The sequence below is a fragment of the Tachypleus tridentatus genome, chromosome 1 (genome assembly GCF_004210375.1).
Source record: "Tachypleus tridentatus isolate NWPU-2018 chromosome 1, ASM421037v1, whole genome shotgun sequence".
NCBI classification, from domain to species: domain Eukaryota; kingdom Metazoa; phylum Arthropoda; class Merostomata; order Xiphosura; family Limulidae; genus Tachypleus; species Tachypleus tridentatus.
The window spans coordinates 76,410,292-76,427,931 of NC_134825.1; the positions used below are offsets into that span (position 1 = coordinate 76,410,292).

A 17,640-nucleotide genomic window follows, 5' to 3' on the forward strand; every position below is an offset into this window, starting at 1 on the left:
ATTATAAACATTTCACTAACAGTTATAATATTTATGGAAAATGCCATGCATTCATAAAATAATATATAATAATTTTTCTGAAACTCTGAACCTGGTGCACACAAAAATTTTAGTTTGGAGTTTCTAAGTAACGACATTGAATAGCTTTAAATGTAAGTGCACTATATCCTTATAACAACCTAATACACAAGTCTTTGAATAAAAACTATAAAACATCATTTTCAACGATGACCTGGAAACGTACTAAATACTTTTTCAATCAATATAAAATATCACCAAATAAAACTGTCAAATAATTCATATAACAATTTATGTTCCAGCTTTTTTTATGAAGCTGTAATTTAAGTAGGTATTTAACTACCTGCTAGTAAGAGAAGTCCTGAAAAAGTAGGACTTACCTAGGCACACCTTCTGCTAGATTTAACCTCTAATCACATGACAAATGAAGATATAACTAAAAGTGTTCAGTCTCACAACATCAGTACAGTTTCATGGGAATAACTCTTATTACCCACAAAATAATAGTAATTTAAGTAAAGTAACAGTTTCCCTCTAGGAGCAAATCACTGAGATGAACACTGATATTGACATTTTTGTCTCCATTAATGCTCACACAACTGTTGTAGATTATTTAATAATAAAAGAAAAGATGGATAATGCACTGAATTATCAGAACTCCTCCTGTGTTATACTTACTTTCTGTTAAAATTAACAAAATTATTGTTTTTTCCTACACGAGTCAGCTTTAAAACTGTTACTGAAAGACAAATATCTCACCTAATTGTCACAAAAAATCTTAAAATATGAAAAACAACTGTACTGTGCATTCAAATAGCTTATTAAATAAGTTTCTTCTAAATCGTGTCATTATTTTACAGCATTAGTTGCTTAGACTATAAAACTTTTTAACACGAATATGTTTATAAAAAATAAAGCGACAAAGAAGACTCAGTATGATTGTCAAATGTCATATTTTATTATAAAGTTTAACGACTGTTTTTAATTTACATGTTTCTAATGGTAATTATGTTTTTAAGGGTTTTTTAAAGGACGTCACCTCCCCTGAAGTTATCAAGACAACACAGGCGGATGCTTCACATATTAGTCTCGATCGTAGCCTAACTTTCGGAAGTAGTGGTCCACCACAGATGGAGCCGCAAGAAACATCCACTCTGGAGCGTAGATCGCGAATTCCGTTAAAAAGACATGAGAACGAGGCTGAGGTCAACTTACCCACCGGTGTAAACAAACTACAAAGTCCTAAAAGACTGAGTTACTTTGGAATCCCAGTTAGCTGCTCTGTACCCCACTCTCTCTCTCTTTCTGGAAACTCTCAACGTTCTGCCATTCAAGGGAGTTCTTACAGCTCCCCCTGCCGGGGAAAGGCGAACTTTATCCAGCCTTCTGCTGCTGCCTCTTTTTTTGCAAGGTAAGATTTGGTTCTCAGATCTTGTGGATGAGTTCTGTATAATAATTGGAAAGGTCCCTGATTTCTCTGTTTTTAAATAAATTTATTTTATTATTCTTAATTTAAACTTTTTAAGGGGGTTATAATAATAAAATCGAGTTTTGATTTAGGATAGCTGAATTATGATAAAAAATTATACGATTTGAAAAGTTTGGTCACTGCAAAAATGATTTTGTCTTTCATAAAATCGGGAAGTCGTATATATAGTTACGTAAAGAAAACATAATTCTCAATCTACCAGTTAAATCCAACAATGATAAATCGCACTCATTCCTACTTTATTACATTCATTTCTATCATTTTGAATTATAACTCCTATTAACTACGATGTTTATATTTTTCCAAACAACATAATATTTAATGATTAAGAAAATAGATTAATTTATTTCTGCTAATACTTACCTATCTTTGTAGAAAATAAAATACCTTGTATTGTTGTTCTCCATATTAAATGCATCTTACCGAAATAAAACCATTCCTTGCTAAAAATGCTCAGTTATAACAACAGGTAAATACATAATATAGTTAAAAGTAACTTACAATAAAGTTTGAGTTAACAACCTTTCTTTGACTGAATTTGCTCAGTTATAACAACAGGTAAAAAACATAATACTGCGTAAGGCAATTTACAATAAAATTTGAGTCTACACTAATGGAGTAATCTCGAATTTAAATGGATACTAGTTTCGGCATTTCACATGTTCTCTTCAGTCTAACGTTTGTTTGTGGGAGAAACATTTACGCTGTTTATTTTATCATGGAGTTTTTAACTCCTTGAACAGCATGCGACGTCAGAATACGGTTGAACTTAAAGTGAACATCAGATTGAAGTTTAGTAACCTTTGGATTAAATACCTTTTCAGAACTCTTCTTTCAACATGAGTTGTAGTTTTATGTATTAGCTTTACTAATTATCAGTTTACTTTATGACCAAATTATTTTATCTGTAGAAAAAACAGTGTTATTTGTTTGACCCTTTTTAACATCCTTTCTGTGTACATCGAGCCTGATGCCCGTTTCACCAATATAAACGTTTTCGCAGACTTGACAGAGAACAGGATAGACACTCTGTTCTTTAAGTTGAGGTGTGAGGTTTTTAAAGATAAAGAACTGAGATAATAACGAATAAATTTGAAATCGTTATTTTTGCACGTGTTTCTCCAAAGTCACAATATTAGAATTGTAGTTAACGAAGTATTTTATTTTTCTTTTCACGTGGAGATGGTGCTGTTTGTTGGTTACTGTTTCCAAATAATGTCTCCCTTACCTTTAAACTCCATATCTAAGTTATATTTACCATATGTAACTTTCAAAACTGAATATACATGCTTACACAGAGGTGATTCTTTTTTTCAGGAGAAATATCATTGGCTATAGGTTTTATGTTGAGTCTTTCGCTTACCTCAAATTTTAACATTAAAGCCCATTAGTAAAATATATATATATATATTATTTGATTGAACTGAAAACTCTTTCAAGAATTCTAAGTGCTCTCCTTGACCCAAGATCATTGAAATTCTTCTCCTACATGTTAGCTCCTAGCCGCCAAAGTATAATAGGAAAAATACAGGAAAAGAGTCAGCAATAGAAAATGGAAAAAAAACCTTTTTTCGAAAACAAAGAGAACACAAGTTGCACTATTCGTTTGACAATCACGTACCGAAACTGTTCGAAAAACGAACAGATGCTGTCCTAAGATTTACCTTTTTCGAAAGAAATGTTGTCATGGTTACAAATAGTCCGTTACCGTTGGTTTACTGTGTGCTCAGAGAAAGAAGAATAGTCAAATGATTGCAAAAATTATTTTCTGGTCCTCTTTTATATTTTTGTACATTTCAGATTAGCTTCTGTTGAGAGTAAGATGTATAATAGAGTGTGAACTTTAGAAAAACAAAATCAAATGATACTGCAAGCTACAACTTAATCATACAATAAACTGCCCATTAAATACATTACTGTACACTAGATAGATGGCGCTCAATGTTATCGCCCCAGTATAGCAGAAGAGAATGTTTCAAAACTCTTTATGGAATAATAATCAGTGATGTCGAGAAACCCACTTGTTGAGAAATTTATATGCAAAAACGGCTCGTTTGGGTTGAGAAAATATTTTACATATAGAATATAGAAGAGTTCGCTCTTCTATGTAAAATATTTTCTCAACCCAAACGAGCCGTTTTTGCATATAAATTTCTTTATGGAATAGTAAGATATGATTTAGAAACAAAAATCAATTTAAACCAGCAGATTTTCTTTATTTGTAGAATATTTTATGCGTCTTTGCTTCTTTCATTTATTTTACATAAATCTTTTTTTTTTAATTAATTAACTTGAATTTCACTTGTTTCAATATTTTATTATCTTCTGCAGTATTCTTGTTTGTTATTAAGCACAAAGCTACTCGTTTCTCCATGGGTATCGACACCTGGTTTATAGCAGTATAAGTTTTCAGACATGCCGCTGTTCCACTGGGATTAAGGTCTTCTCTGCACTAATTGTTTTATCTTTAAAAGATTACGTTGCTATGTTCTCTTTTCACCTGAAGAATAAAGTGAAATATTGTTATTTTAACATGAAACAAATAACTTTAGATTTCTCTACACAAGAGAAACACCATTTTGAAAGTGATTAAAAATCATATACACAAACATTAATGTTTTAATACGATAGAACAGCTTACTGATAATTTCCAAAACATACCCGTAATAACAAGATAAACATAGAACAATCTGAAGATAGTACATACTCAACACCTTGTTAGTAAAATACACAGAATAATCTACAGATAACGCACACACACATGCAACAGCATACTGGTAAGGTATGCCGAACAGTATGTTGGTAATATACGTAGTAGAAATCTACAGATAAAACACACAAATCAGCATACTGTTAGGATACATATGATAATATTTAGATAATGCATGCAGACAGCATGCTGGTGAGAAATATAAAATAATCTACAGTTAATACACAAACAGACATATTGGTAAGATACGTAGAGTGATCTTCTGTTAATACACAAACATACTAGTAATTTACGTAGAGTAATCTTCTGTTAATACACAAACATACTAGTAATTTACGTAGAGTAATCTTCTGTTAATACACACACACAAGCATACTGGTAAGATATATAGAGTAATCTTCTGTTAATACACACACACAAGCATACTGGTAAGATATATAGAGTAATCTTCTGTTAATACACACACACAAGCATACTGGTAAGATATATAGAGTAATCTTCTGTTAATACACACACACAAGCATACTGGTAAGATATATAGAGTAATCTTCTGTTAATACACACACACACAAGCATACTGGTAAGATATATAGAGTAATCTTCTGTTAATACACACACACAAGCATACTGGTAAGATATGTAGAGTAATCTTCTGTTAATACACACACACAAGCATACTGGTAAGATATGTAGAGTGATCTACTGTTAATATATACACACAAGCATACTGGTAAGATGCAAATAACAATCTACAGATAACGCATGTTGGTAAGATACATAAAATATTTTATAGTCAACAGCAACAGAAACTTCCGGATATAACAACAGAATCAGCGGTCATGTTACAAATGTAGCATAATTTATATACGACGCACACAGAACGACTAACAAATAGTTCACGTAAGATAACTAACCTGTCAGTAATATTAATTGTAAATTTCACGTACAATTCAAAATAACTCGTTGGTGTAACAACCAGAACAACCTTTAAATATCACGCCTAGGTTAGCATGCTGATAATACATTTAGAACAACCTACTGATAACACACTTAGAAAATATACTCTCGTGCAAAATCGAGAAAATGGAGAATAATAGAACTTTATATTAATAAACGACTCTGTGGGAAAAAACGATAAAAATTACTGGTGTAATAATTACAGATTTTAAGGAAAACAATGAAAAATAAATATTCTGGTAACTTTATACTCGAAGCGATTATGAAAATATTAGAATTTCTTATATTGCAATTATTAAAATATAAAGTATTTTTTTTAATTATCAACAGTGTATTCAGGCTGAAGTGTTGTTTACTATATGTATAATACAAGATGAGAACCACAAACAAAATAGAATACATAGTTTCAAAGATAAGACATTATGGTAAAAGGAAAAAAAAACATTTTTATATTCTTGTTATGTTGCAGTACGAAAGGATTCCTTGAAATGTACGTAGTTATGAAAAAAATGTGATTTAAATACAGAATAGTTCAGTTACCAAAGATGAAACAATAGTCTATATTCTTGTAGTCCGCTTCTGACTTATGGGTCGATTTTGTTTCGAACGTGATTTCCTCGTGCTTTGCTTTCGTTCAGCTTTATCGAGGCTGTACTTACTTCTGTCAGGAATTGATTTGTAACAAAATTTTGGTTATTAGTCAATCTATAGAACATAAGAAAATTAGACTTTGTTTCTTACTAGCAGTGTTTTATTCACTTCCTCGCATTTCTCGGGTTTATCCTTTCGCTCTCACATCTCTCGGTCTCCTTTTTCTTCTGTTAAACGCCTAACTTTTATACTTCTTTCTCAAAATCACGTAAACTGGGCTCTTTTTGTTCAGCCTTGCACAACTGTTTTTCGTAAATGATATTATATCACCTATAAGTCCGTAACCTCCACAGCGACTTAACAAGAAAGGTGGCCGATCCTTCCAACAAATCTCCAACCGCTTAGTGCTGTAGTTTCCTAATTCATAGAGGACTAACCATCAGTCGACCGCTTTTTCGCTTCTTCTAACTCCTACCAATTCCTACACCGATCTTCATAACTGATAAAAATATTTTGATGAGATATTGTTTTGAAAATTGTGGGAAAATGATCAAATCTTAAGAATAAAATCTCTTACATATAATGTAAGACTGAATATCTTATGATTATTGTAATTTTGTGATTCAGTCTTTAATTTTAAAGGAAGTAGACCATTCACTGAATTTGTGTGTTTTAAATTTAGTCAAAATAAAAATAATACTCAGTCAAATTCAGAAATGATTTTATATGAAAGTTTTATATGACTCAATTTATTTGAAACTTATTTATTTAACTAAAACTGCTCATTACTAATCACTTATTAGAATCTCTCTAAGTTTCACAAACTTGAAATAACATATTTTGTTTAGAAGATCATGTTTCATTCAAGTATTTATATTCACTGAACTATATATCATTTTTTATTGAAATAATTGTGACAAAGTGGGATTTGTATTAAAACAATACAAACTAGCTACGTTGTATTTATTATACATAAAATTACTATTGAAATATTAAAGAAAATTATGAAATAACTTAACGTTTCTAGCTAATTCTAGTTAATATTTCATAATAAGCCTGGTCAGAACAACGCGGCCACGCTTTGGTACTATTGGTAGAGCTCTGGATGTCAGAACTAGCGAACCGATTTGTAATCATGTGATACAACAAAATATTCCTCGCATTTTAAGTTGTGGGTGTGCTGTAAAAGTGACAGTCAACCCCTTAACATGTTGCTTACCGGCCTGTTATCAGTAGTTCAAGGTTTTAAAAAGGCGGCTGTTTTCTTATGTATAAGTATTACCACATAAAGATGCATTATTGAAGGATTAACATATTCAGAATGGGTCATGAAGAGTCACCACATTAAGAGAAACATATAAAGATTAACACAAACAGAAACATTATGAAAATTTAACACACAAAGAGAAACACCTGAAGGATTAACACAAACAGAAAGCTTCTTGAAGAACTGACACACAAAGAGGGACCCCTAAAGATTAATATACTCAGAAAACGTCATAAAATTTATTGGAAATAGAGTGAATGGATTACCGTTTATACAAAATGGAATGAAGTATCATCATATATAGAGGGTGTTATGAAAAATTATCGCGATTAGATACATTCCTAATATGTTTCTTTAGTGTTTCAATTTTAAATATTATAACACATAGTACGATTTGGATGTTTGAAAAATACGCAAGATATCACTAAAAGTGATTTGAAATGTGAAAGGTTATTTACAAAGTCTTAAAAATGTGCAATATCTGAAGAAAACAATGAGAACATCGTACAAAGATACTGATAAGCAGACAGTGAAATCTTTGCAAAAAAAAAAACAAATATAGAGAGAGTTTTGAAAGGTTCCTTCAAAATTAAAAGCATATATATGTTGCTATATTTTAGCTAATTAATTTTGGTGATTGAAAATCTATGTGTTCACAGATATAGAAAAAATTGTTGCATAATCCTAAATAAAATCACTCTAATACTAATATTTTCTGTAATTTCCATGCCTTTCACTTCGATTTTCCTTATTTGGTCATTTTCAATTACCATTTAAACTATGCTTTCTGCAAGCTTTGTGGGTTAGATCGATAAATCCTGGCTGACTTGAAAAACATTCTACGGATTCTCACAATCAAACTCAAGTAGAGGTAACTTTGTTTAATAACACTGTACGTAAAATAAACAATAAAATACAGTAATGGTATTTATAATAGTATACAGTGTACGAAACATTTATGAGTGTTCAGTGTCGATTTGGTTTGACCAAAACAAAGAATAAACCCCGTACAAAAGTATCATTTAAAAGATGTTTAAGTAGCCTATGAAAGCAACCGAAGATAAATTCTTGCAAAGTAAAGTAAATTTAAAGTTGTAATGAGAGCAAACTTCACTGATTATACAGAAACGTCTGAATGCATGTTCATAAAGTTATAAAAATATAGTTTCGAATTTAAGTGCGCATATGTATTTTAGACCTAAATAATTCGAGAAAACCCATAGCAATTTCATCTGGTGTAATGTGATTTTTAAATAAATTACACACGGGTTAAATGTTGTATATATGAAACACTTTCCAATAATAAAAACTAATACATACAGAAAGTGTCGTCAAGATTTGTTTAAAATAGAACTTATTACCAAACCATTATAGAAAACTATGAAATAGCCTGAAGTTATTTCATTGGTGAATAAAACAGTACTATACGATCTTCACTGTACTTTATTATGGTAAATAAAAGAGCTGTAGTTTAGTATGGTGCATTAAACGAGGATGTGTTCTAATGTAGTAACATTGAATAACTGCATCAATAAATCTAGTGGTTTACATCTACATTCTTAAACCTAAACGGTCAGTTTAATAGCAGTAGATAAGCTGAGGTATAATGGTGAATTATTCCATCATGTAGCCTACTCTTTGCATTAGAGGTTTCACTAAGCACAAAACAGGTAAAGTGATATTGAACTGAAATGTTAATATCTATAATCCGGATTTCTCGAATAAAGGCCCTTCTAACAATATGAGATTTGTAGAATTTGATGGAAGAACTTGCGGGAAAAATTCGGACAGACAAAGATAAGTGTGTTATTTATATAGATAACAAACTTTGCTTCGGCCAATCTGGAACTCGCGGAGGAGAAAGAATTACATTGGCATTGATGTCTGTAGTAACCAGTCCATAATCGCTTTGGAACATTTTGTGATACCACTTGAAATACAAAATGAGCAAAACCTATTATATAGTGGCATGTAAACCCCTTCTTGTTTCAAGGACATTGACGGTTCAACCAAATATCCATCAATGGATAGTGTTAAGTTTTAAAACAAAATCTGTGCAATAGTTAAAGTTTTGCTTAGTGCTTATTAAATAGGAGCCTTAAAGGCGAACTTTTATTTTCTTCTCAAAGTTTACTTATTTGTTAAAGTTAACAATGCACTACATATTGTCCGTTTATTCTGATGGGTCCTATCCGGCATGACCACAAGATTAAGGAACTCGACTCGTAATCCGAGGGTGGCTGGTTCAAATATCCGTCACACTAAACATGCTCGCCCTGTTGGCCGTTGAAACATTTTAATGCAACGGTCAATCCCACTATTCGTTGCTAAAAGAGTAGTTCAAGAGCTGGCGGCGGGTGGTAATGACTAGCTGCCTTCTTTTTACTCTTACACTGCTAAATTAGGGCCGGCTAGCGCAGTTAGCCCTTGTGTAGCTTTGCGCGTATTACAAAACAAACCGATGAGTTCTACCTTTTATGTTATATATACAATTAATGTTAGACATCAAGAAAACGTTTCCACCATATGACGACATACTTCTTGTTTTCTTTAACTTAGTTACTTTTAGAAAATATAGTAAGTTACTTAATTTTAATAAAAGTTGATAACATTTACTGATTTTCAGTTCTACATAACGTTCTACATAACATTGGAATATAGTTTGATTCCTGATTAGTCCAGAACATTTTTTATTGTTTTGTTCCCTCTAAACAAAATTAGTACCTGCTAATAAAATTCAGCTTTTTTTCATTCAACATGGTAAAACACAGCTGCGGGTAATTCACTACAGCGAAATAGTATCATTTACCACAGTCTAACTCAGATTTTTTTTCATATAGCATCACTTGGTCAGTGTTCTAATTCATAAAGTAAGTCTTTAATACAATGACTGAAACGGAGTTGTGTTCTACCTTGGTGAATGAAACGGAACCGTGTTTTACCATGGTAAATGAAATGAAGCTGTGTTGTATTACAGTAGATAAATACACGTTGAGGTTTAGTACGGTAGGTGAAAACTAACTGTCTTTTATTATATTAACTAAAAAAAAACTGGAGTTTAGTATGTTGAATTAAACGAGGCTGTGTTCTACTGTAGTAACGCTTAATATGTGCATCTGTTATATACTGAGTCGAGACCATGAACAGTTTTAACATGACATGACTATGAAATTATCTTCATGATGTTTTCTACATGACTTCGACCATTTTTGTCACCAAGAACAACCAGAACGGCTGTAGACAAGCTGAAGTATAAATTCAGACTAGTGGGGCGTGGTGAATATTATGCTTGCATATCAAGTTATATCTTTCTTTCAGATCCTGGGCAGCGGGCATGCGAGACAGAGAGAGTTATTGCTTTCTTCTGACAAACAGAAAACCTTATTTATCAAATCGGTCGGTGCACGTGGCGCACGACCTGTCACGTAAAGAGCATGAACGCCACGGTATAGTCGAAGAGAGAGAGATAGCAGTCATGTTGGATACAGAAGTTAAATTACACCTGTCATGTTTTTATTTTTTCTTCATGCGCCTCTCATCAATGTTTAATTACTAGATTAAATGGCCTGGTTTTTACAAAAGTAATGAATTAAAAAAACAAAGTGAGTTGCAGAAACGGTTAGGTCAGTCAACGATATGTTCTACCGTAATAAAAAAAATATATGGTATGATACTTTATACCCAAGTGCCTAAAGCAATGCCGGCTTTGTCAAGCGTCAGGCCATAAAAAATAGTCCAATCAAATCGCACAATATATTAACGGTTATCATGCTAGTGAAAGGCTTAGGGGAATTATGAACCCAAATCAAAGGAAAATTAAGACTCAAGTTAAGTGACTAACTCTTATTTTAAGAGATTGAATGAGAGATAATTTCAGTTAACTTTAACTGTTATCAACTCATCCTGCCAGGTTGCGAATATCGCGAGGCTTCAACTGGTCATTCATATTTCTTGTTTTGCACAGGTGGGTTGTTCTTCTTGTCTAATTTAATTTGTTTACAAATTATTTCCATGTACAAATATTTTTGAGACTATAACATGATGAATTTTTTGTAAATTATGGAAACAGTAAAACTGCAGGAAAAAACTTTGGTGAGTCGGTTTGGAAAAATCATTTAAAATTCACTTCTTATTACAATGTTCTACAATGTTCCAGTATTTGAACGGAAACAGAATATCAAGCATTCTGATGCTACTTTGTTACCTAAAGAATAAGTTTAAAAAAACTTGAAAGTTCAATTATTTCTTTCGTTTTCAAGCACACAAGTTAACAAATGGAACTAAACTATTCAGATTTTCACTTCTTTCTACAGCGTCCAGTAATTTAAAACTACTCCAAAAAATTGATCAGTATAAACCTAGAAAATATATAAAATCCAGTTGGCTGAAACGAGTTCCAATAACTCTTCCTTCCTTTTTAATTACAATACCAAATGAGCAGTATTTTTCAAAGTGTGCTCTGCGGACTTATCCAGAATGCAAGTCACTTCTAAATCAGCACCATTCTTTCCATTAATTCTATTGAGGTTTTTGAGGTAGCATACAAAAGTGAGTATAATAGGATCGGTAATGGCTTCTTTTGTTCCGACACAGTGGTGTTGAACGAGAAAGCTTAAGAAACACTGCAGCTCATTATTCCATAAAATACTGAATTCATGTATGAGCTAATTATTCTTAATATCCATAATTATATAGATTTACGCCTACATTCTTAAATCTGAACAGCCAGTTTAATTCACACATATATGCATTTGAAGAAATTTGTTCGTCTGAGGTCTAAAGCTAACGCCCTTTCTCTTGAAATCGATATTTCTTAACCCAGTAATAGAAACACATAAGTCATAACAAATTATATGCTTAATTAATTACGTTCATCTGGCTGGTTATTATCTTATATATTACTCCATTCTAACTCAGTGTCCTTAATATATTAATTTTAGATTAATTGTGTGTTCTAAGTCACGTTCTCAAACTATTTGAACAATCAGTGAACAAAGAATGCTTTCCAATACAATTTCTTCTCTTGATATATGTACACTGATGTGTCAACTATAAGTTTACGGACTTACAACACTCAAGTCCGGGATTTGGTTCTCCACGATGCAAAGAGCGAAGATAAATCATGGTGTGGCTTTGGTTGAAACAAACAAAATGTTGAAGTATTTATTTCAAGAGCGAAATACCAACACCATGTTGGTTGAATAATGAATTTAATTCTTAATAAGTAAAACAATAATATTAGCAAGTTCAAAAACTGTGTATTTAGGTCTCAAAGAAAGAAGACATTGAATTCTTACCTCTATTAAAAGTTGGCCTCAAATAATTGAAGCATCGTATTTACAGGAAGTGTATTATTTCTTATAAAGACGAACAAATATAGTCAACCAAATGTCTATTTCATGAAAACTACAATACTTTCATGTTCATAAAGTATCAATTTAAAAAATGAAAGTTGTTTTTATGGGGCAGAATAAGTCTCTGTGAATCACTCGTACTTGTTTCATTCCTTTTTTGTTGAATTTTAAGTTCATCCATCTACTCTATAAAACTTTATGAAGGCATTTGTCGCCTTCCATCAGACCGGAGACTTAATTTTTACTGGAACATATTTAGTACTAATTTATGTAGTCTGATGTCTAATAAGAAGGTATTATATTAGAATTTTGTAGTTTGAGTTTCGTGCAGGTCACTCGAGGGCTATCTGCACTGGTCGTCCCTACGTTATCAGTGCAAAGCAGCTAGTTATCATCACTCACCACCAACTATCAGTGTACTCTGTCACCAACGAATAGTGAGGCTAACTTACAGCTAAAGGAGCAAGCATGTTTGGTGAGACAGAGATTCGAACCCAAAAGCCACAGATTAAGAGTCGAGTGCCCTAACCACTTGGCCATGCCTATCCCAAGAATCCGCCAGGTGTTTAGCTAAAAACTATATAAAATAATAATAACAACAACATCTAGTGGTACATCATGAATATCTGTTAACTTTCCAAGTCAAAAGTGTAAACGTGAATGTAAGTCTGAAATTATAACTTCATACACATGTTAATCTTGAATATTTATATGCATTCAAACGTTCATTCACACATAAAACATACATACAAAGAAGTGGTTAAAAAAGACTAAATATTCTCGTTCTGTTAAATTAAATTAATCTACAGTCTTGTGAAAAAGTTAGGACACCCTATGAAAGCCTGTATATTTTTATAACATTTTTGGATATATAGATATTTAATCTTAATTTCAACAATACTGAGAGATTATAGAAATATAACTAAACAACTAAAACTGAAGAAAAGACTTTTCAAGATCTTCTGTAACTGTAATTCTACAAAAATGCACATTCTAACTGAAGAAAAATTAGGATACCCTACGCCCTAATAGCTAATGTTAACCCTTTGGGTGAAATAACTGCAGTGAGACGCTTCTTGTAGCCATCTACCAGTCTCTGACATCGGTCTGAAGAAAGTTTGCCACACTCCTCAATGCAGACTTCTTTCAGCTGTGAAATGTTTGAGGGGTTTCTTGTATGTACAGCCCGTTTCAAATCACCCCACAGCATCTCAATGGGATTAAGATCTGGGCTTTGACTCGGCCATTCCAGAACTCTCCATTTCTTAGTTTTCAGCCAGCCCTTGGTGGATTTAAAGGTATGTTTTGGGTCACTGTCGTGTTGCAGGGTCCAGGTTCGCTTCAGCTTTACTTTTCTTACAGATGGTCTCACATGATCCTAAAGCACCCTCTGATACACGGTAGAATTCATGGTGGATTCTATGATTGTGAGCTGTCCAGGTCCTGCTGCAGCAAACCATGACACTTCCATCTCCATGCTTCACAGTTGGTATGAGGTTATTTTCCTGGAATGCTGTATTTGGTTTACGGCAAACATGTCCTCTGTTTTGGTGTCCAAATAATTCACTTTTGGACTCATCTGTCCAAAGAACATTATTACAGAATTCCTGGTCTTTGTCTACATTCTCTCTGGCAAACTTCAGTCTGGCCTTGATGTTTCTCTTAGAGAGCAAAGGTTTTCTCCTTGCACACCTCCCATACAAGTTAAAATTGTGCAGTCTCTTTCTGATTGCAGGGGCATGCACTTTCACATCAACAGTAGCCAGAGCCTGCTGTAGGTCCGGTGATGACATGTTAGGGTGTTTGGAGACCTTTCTTAGTATCTTGTGGTCTGCTTTCGGGGTGAACTTGCTTGGACGACCAGACCTGGGCATGTTGGCAGTTGTTTTGAAAGCCCTCCCCATGTTGACTATTTTCCGGACAGTGGAATGGCTGATTTCAAAATCTTTTGGGATCTTTTTAAATCCCTTACTAGACTCATAAGCTGCTACAATTTTCTTTCTGAAGGCCTCAGACAGCTCTTTTGCTTTCACCATGGTGCTCACTCTCACTTCAACAGTCAGGAGCACATCAAACTAAATGTCTGAGGTTTAAATAGGGCAAGCCTCATTCAAAATGCTCATTCAATAAAACCATCGTAGGCCTGTGTTATCTAATATTAAATACTATAAAACCTGCATAACTAAAATAGGGAAATTTTGCAAAGGTTTAATACATAAAGTTTCTTCACTCACGTGCTTCGAGAGAACTCAGAACAGTAGTACTAGTTCGTAGGACTAACTTATATAAATAAGTAGAATGTAAGATAAAATATTTCAAAACTTATCGTATTTTTATGTTGAATTGCTGCTTTTCAGTCGTTATATTGCTTATCCTTAATGTAAACTCTCTTGGAAAGACCGCCAAGTTAAACGGTTATTAGCATATATATTGAATGAAACCTCGTGTAGTAGATTCTTCATTCGGTAGAGACACCACTGCCTTACGAGACCTGTTAAACGCTTTTGTGTTCAAACTCAAGCCTTTGTACTTTGAGCCAGATTCTACTCTCATCCGCTTCAAGGTGCGTTTTCACATAAGATAAAGCTCAACACGTGTAAACTAATACAGGAATTTAATAACCATCAGAATGATGACGAGTTTAACTCACAGTTTATGTTCTCTTGTTCCAGATCCACCTTCGTGCCCTTACAAGAAAACAAAAACTACAGTCTTGCCCAAAATGTTTGCGTATTTTTTGTAACAAATAAGCTTATTATTATTAAGACGGAATACAAATAAACTTAATTATGTCAAACTGAGAAATGTGTGTTATATTAAACATCTATATGTGTAACATGTATAATCAGACAGGTTCTATGGACATCATGAACAATTTATTAAAACAGCGAATGATTTTAGCAGACACTTGTTGAAAGATGTGTAATTTGGCATTTCACCTATCACAACAAAACCTTACCAAAACAAATATAATGACAAAATCCAACATCAAGTTATTATAAATAGCGTATGTAACCTTGTAACAACTCGTATCAAACATTCACTACTTTGTTGATTCTTCTCGTATTCTACTAACCTTCACAAGTCGATGTGGCATGCTATTGATGAGGCTATTCATGTAATCCACCGTTATTTCATCTCATCTGCCACTAGAAGGCGTTGTAACTCAGTTACAGCAGTTGGTTTAGCGACAATTTTATGATTCAGTTCTAATCAAAGTTCTCAATGGGATTACAATCTGAAGACTGTCGAGATAATTCTGTACAACACACACTGTAGGTGTGTTTTGACCTAGAATATACTTTGACTAGAATATACTAGAATATACTTTGACCTAGAATACACTCTACTAGACACTGATTTTCTGCAAAGAAGTATTATAGATAGATAAATAAACAGATAGAGCCAGAAGAGCCAGGTAGTGAGAAAAGAAAAAAAAACAAGATAAATAGTGACAAATTGCGGAAAATATAGAAAGATAACAGACTGGAAAAAATTTGAAACAGGTGTATAGAAAGACGAGAAAGACAAAAATCTATGTACATTTAACGTAAACCTATGTGTTTACACAATAATTATTACGCCTAGAAATCACTATTAGTAAGATTATAGTGATAAAGTTTTTCTATTCAAACTCAATGATGAAAACCTCGTGCTTCGTTGTTCCCAGCTCTTCTTGTTACTGTTCCCTAATCTTCCCAGTCGATGGCTTTAACTGTATCATTGTAACTCTGTAATACATGTACACACAAACATTGACGTTCTAGTACGTGTCATTTAATAATCAATACACCATGAATTCAATGCTATTAAACTTAATGGTATCATTTTTGATAACCGATTGTTCAAAAATGGAAATAAATAATTCCTCAAAAACATATATATATATATATATACAGTCATGTGAAAAAGTTAAAACACCGTATGAAAGCCTGTGTATTTTTGTAACATTTTTGGATATATAGATATTTAATCTCAATTTCAGTGAAGAAAAAACTTTTCAAGATCTTCTGTAGATGCAATTCTACAAAATTGCATATTTTAACTGAGGAAAAATTTAGGACATCCCCGCATTTATACCCACTTAAAATGTCTCAACTCACACACAGGTGTATCACACCAGGTGCACATGATTAGAAGATCGTTACTCAGCATTTTGAATGAGGTTTGCCCTATTTAAACCTCAGACATTTAGTTTGGTGTGCTCCTGACTGTTGAAGTGAGAGTGAGCACCATGGTGAGAGCAAAAGAACTGTCTGAGGCCTTCAGAAAGAAAATTGTAGCAGCTTATGAGTCTAGTAAGGGATTTAAAAAGATCCCAAAAGATTTTGAAATCAGCCATTCCACTGTCCGGAAAATAGTCAACATGGGGAGGGCTTTCAAAACAACTGCCAACATGCCCAGGTCTGGTCGTCCAAGCAAGTTCACCCCGAAAGCAGACCACAAGATACTAAAAAGGTCTCCAAACACCCTAACATGTCATCACCGGACCTACAGCAGGCTCTGGCTACTGTTGATGTGAAAGTGCATGCCCCTGCAATCAGAAAGAGACTGCACAAGTTTAACTTGCATGGGAGGTGTGCAAGGAGGAAACCTTTGCTCTCTAAGAGAAACATCAAGGCCAGACTGATGTTTGCCAGAGAGAATGTAGACAAAGACCAGGACTTCTGTAATAATGTTCTTTGGACAGATGAGTCCAAAAGTGAATTATTTGGACACCAAAACAGAGGACATGTTTGGCGTAAACCAAATACAGCATTCCAGGAAAATAACCTCATACCAACTGTGAAGCATGAAGGTGGAAGTGTCATGGTTTGGAGCTGCAGGACCTGGACAGCTTACAATCATAGAATCTACCATGAATTCTACCGTGTATCAGAGGGTGCTTTAGGATCATGTGAGACCATCTGTAAGAAAAGTAAAGCTAAAGCGGACCTGGACCCTGCAACACGACAGTGACCCAAAACATACCTCTAAATCCACCAAGGGCTGGCTGAAAACTAAGAAATGGAAAGTTCTGGAATGGCCGAGTCAAAGCCCAGATCTTAATCCCATTGAGATGCTTTGGGATGACTTGAAACGGGCTGTACATGCAAGAAACCCCTCAAACATCTCACAGCTGAAAGAATTCTGCATTCAGTAGAGGGGCAAACGTTCTTCAGACCGATGCCAGAGACTGGTAGATGACTACAAGAAGCGTCTCACTCCAGTTGTTTCAGCCAAAGGGGGTAACACTAGCTATTAGAGGGTAGGG

General features: G+C 33.5%; 1 protein-coding gene across 1 annotated transcript in view; it reads left to right on the forward strand.

The window, feature by feature from the left end:
• LOC143232577 (uncharacterized) overlaps positions 1 to 15,167 on the forward strand; it is a 61,130-nt gene extending 45,963 nt beyond the window's left edge. Inside the window, exons 3-4 of the mRNA XM_076468180.1 lie at positions 1,038 to 1,429; positions 15,059 to 15,167. Coding sequence (XP_076324295.1) covers positions 1,038 to 1,429; positions 15,059 to 15,167 — 501 coding nt within the window. The remainder of the gene's footprint in view (positions 1 to 1,037; positions 1,430 to 15,058) is intronic.
• Positions 15,168 to 17,640: the final 2,473 nt, after the last annotated feature.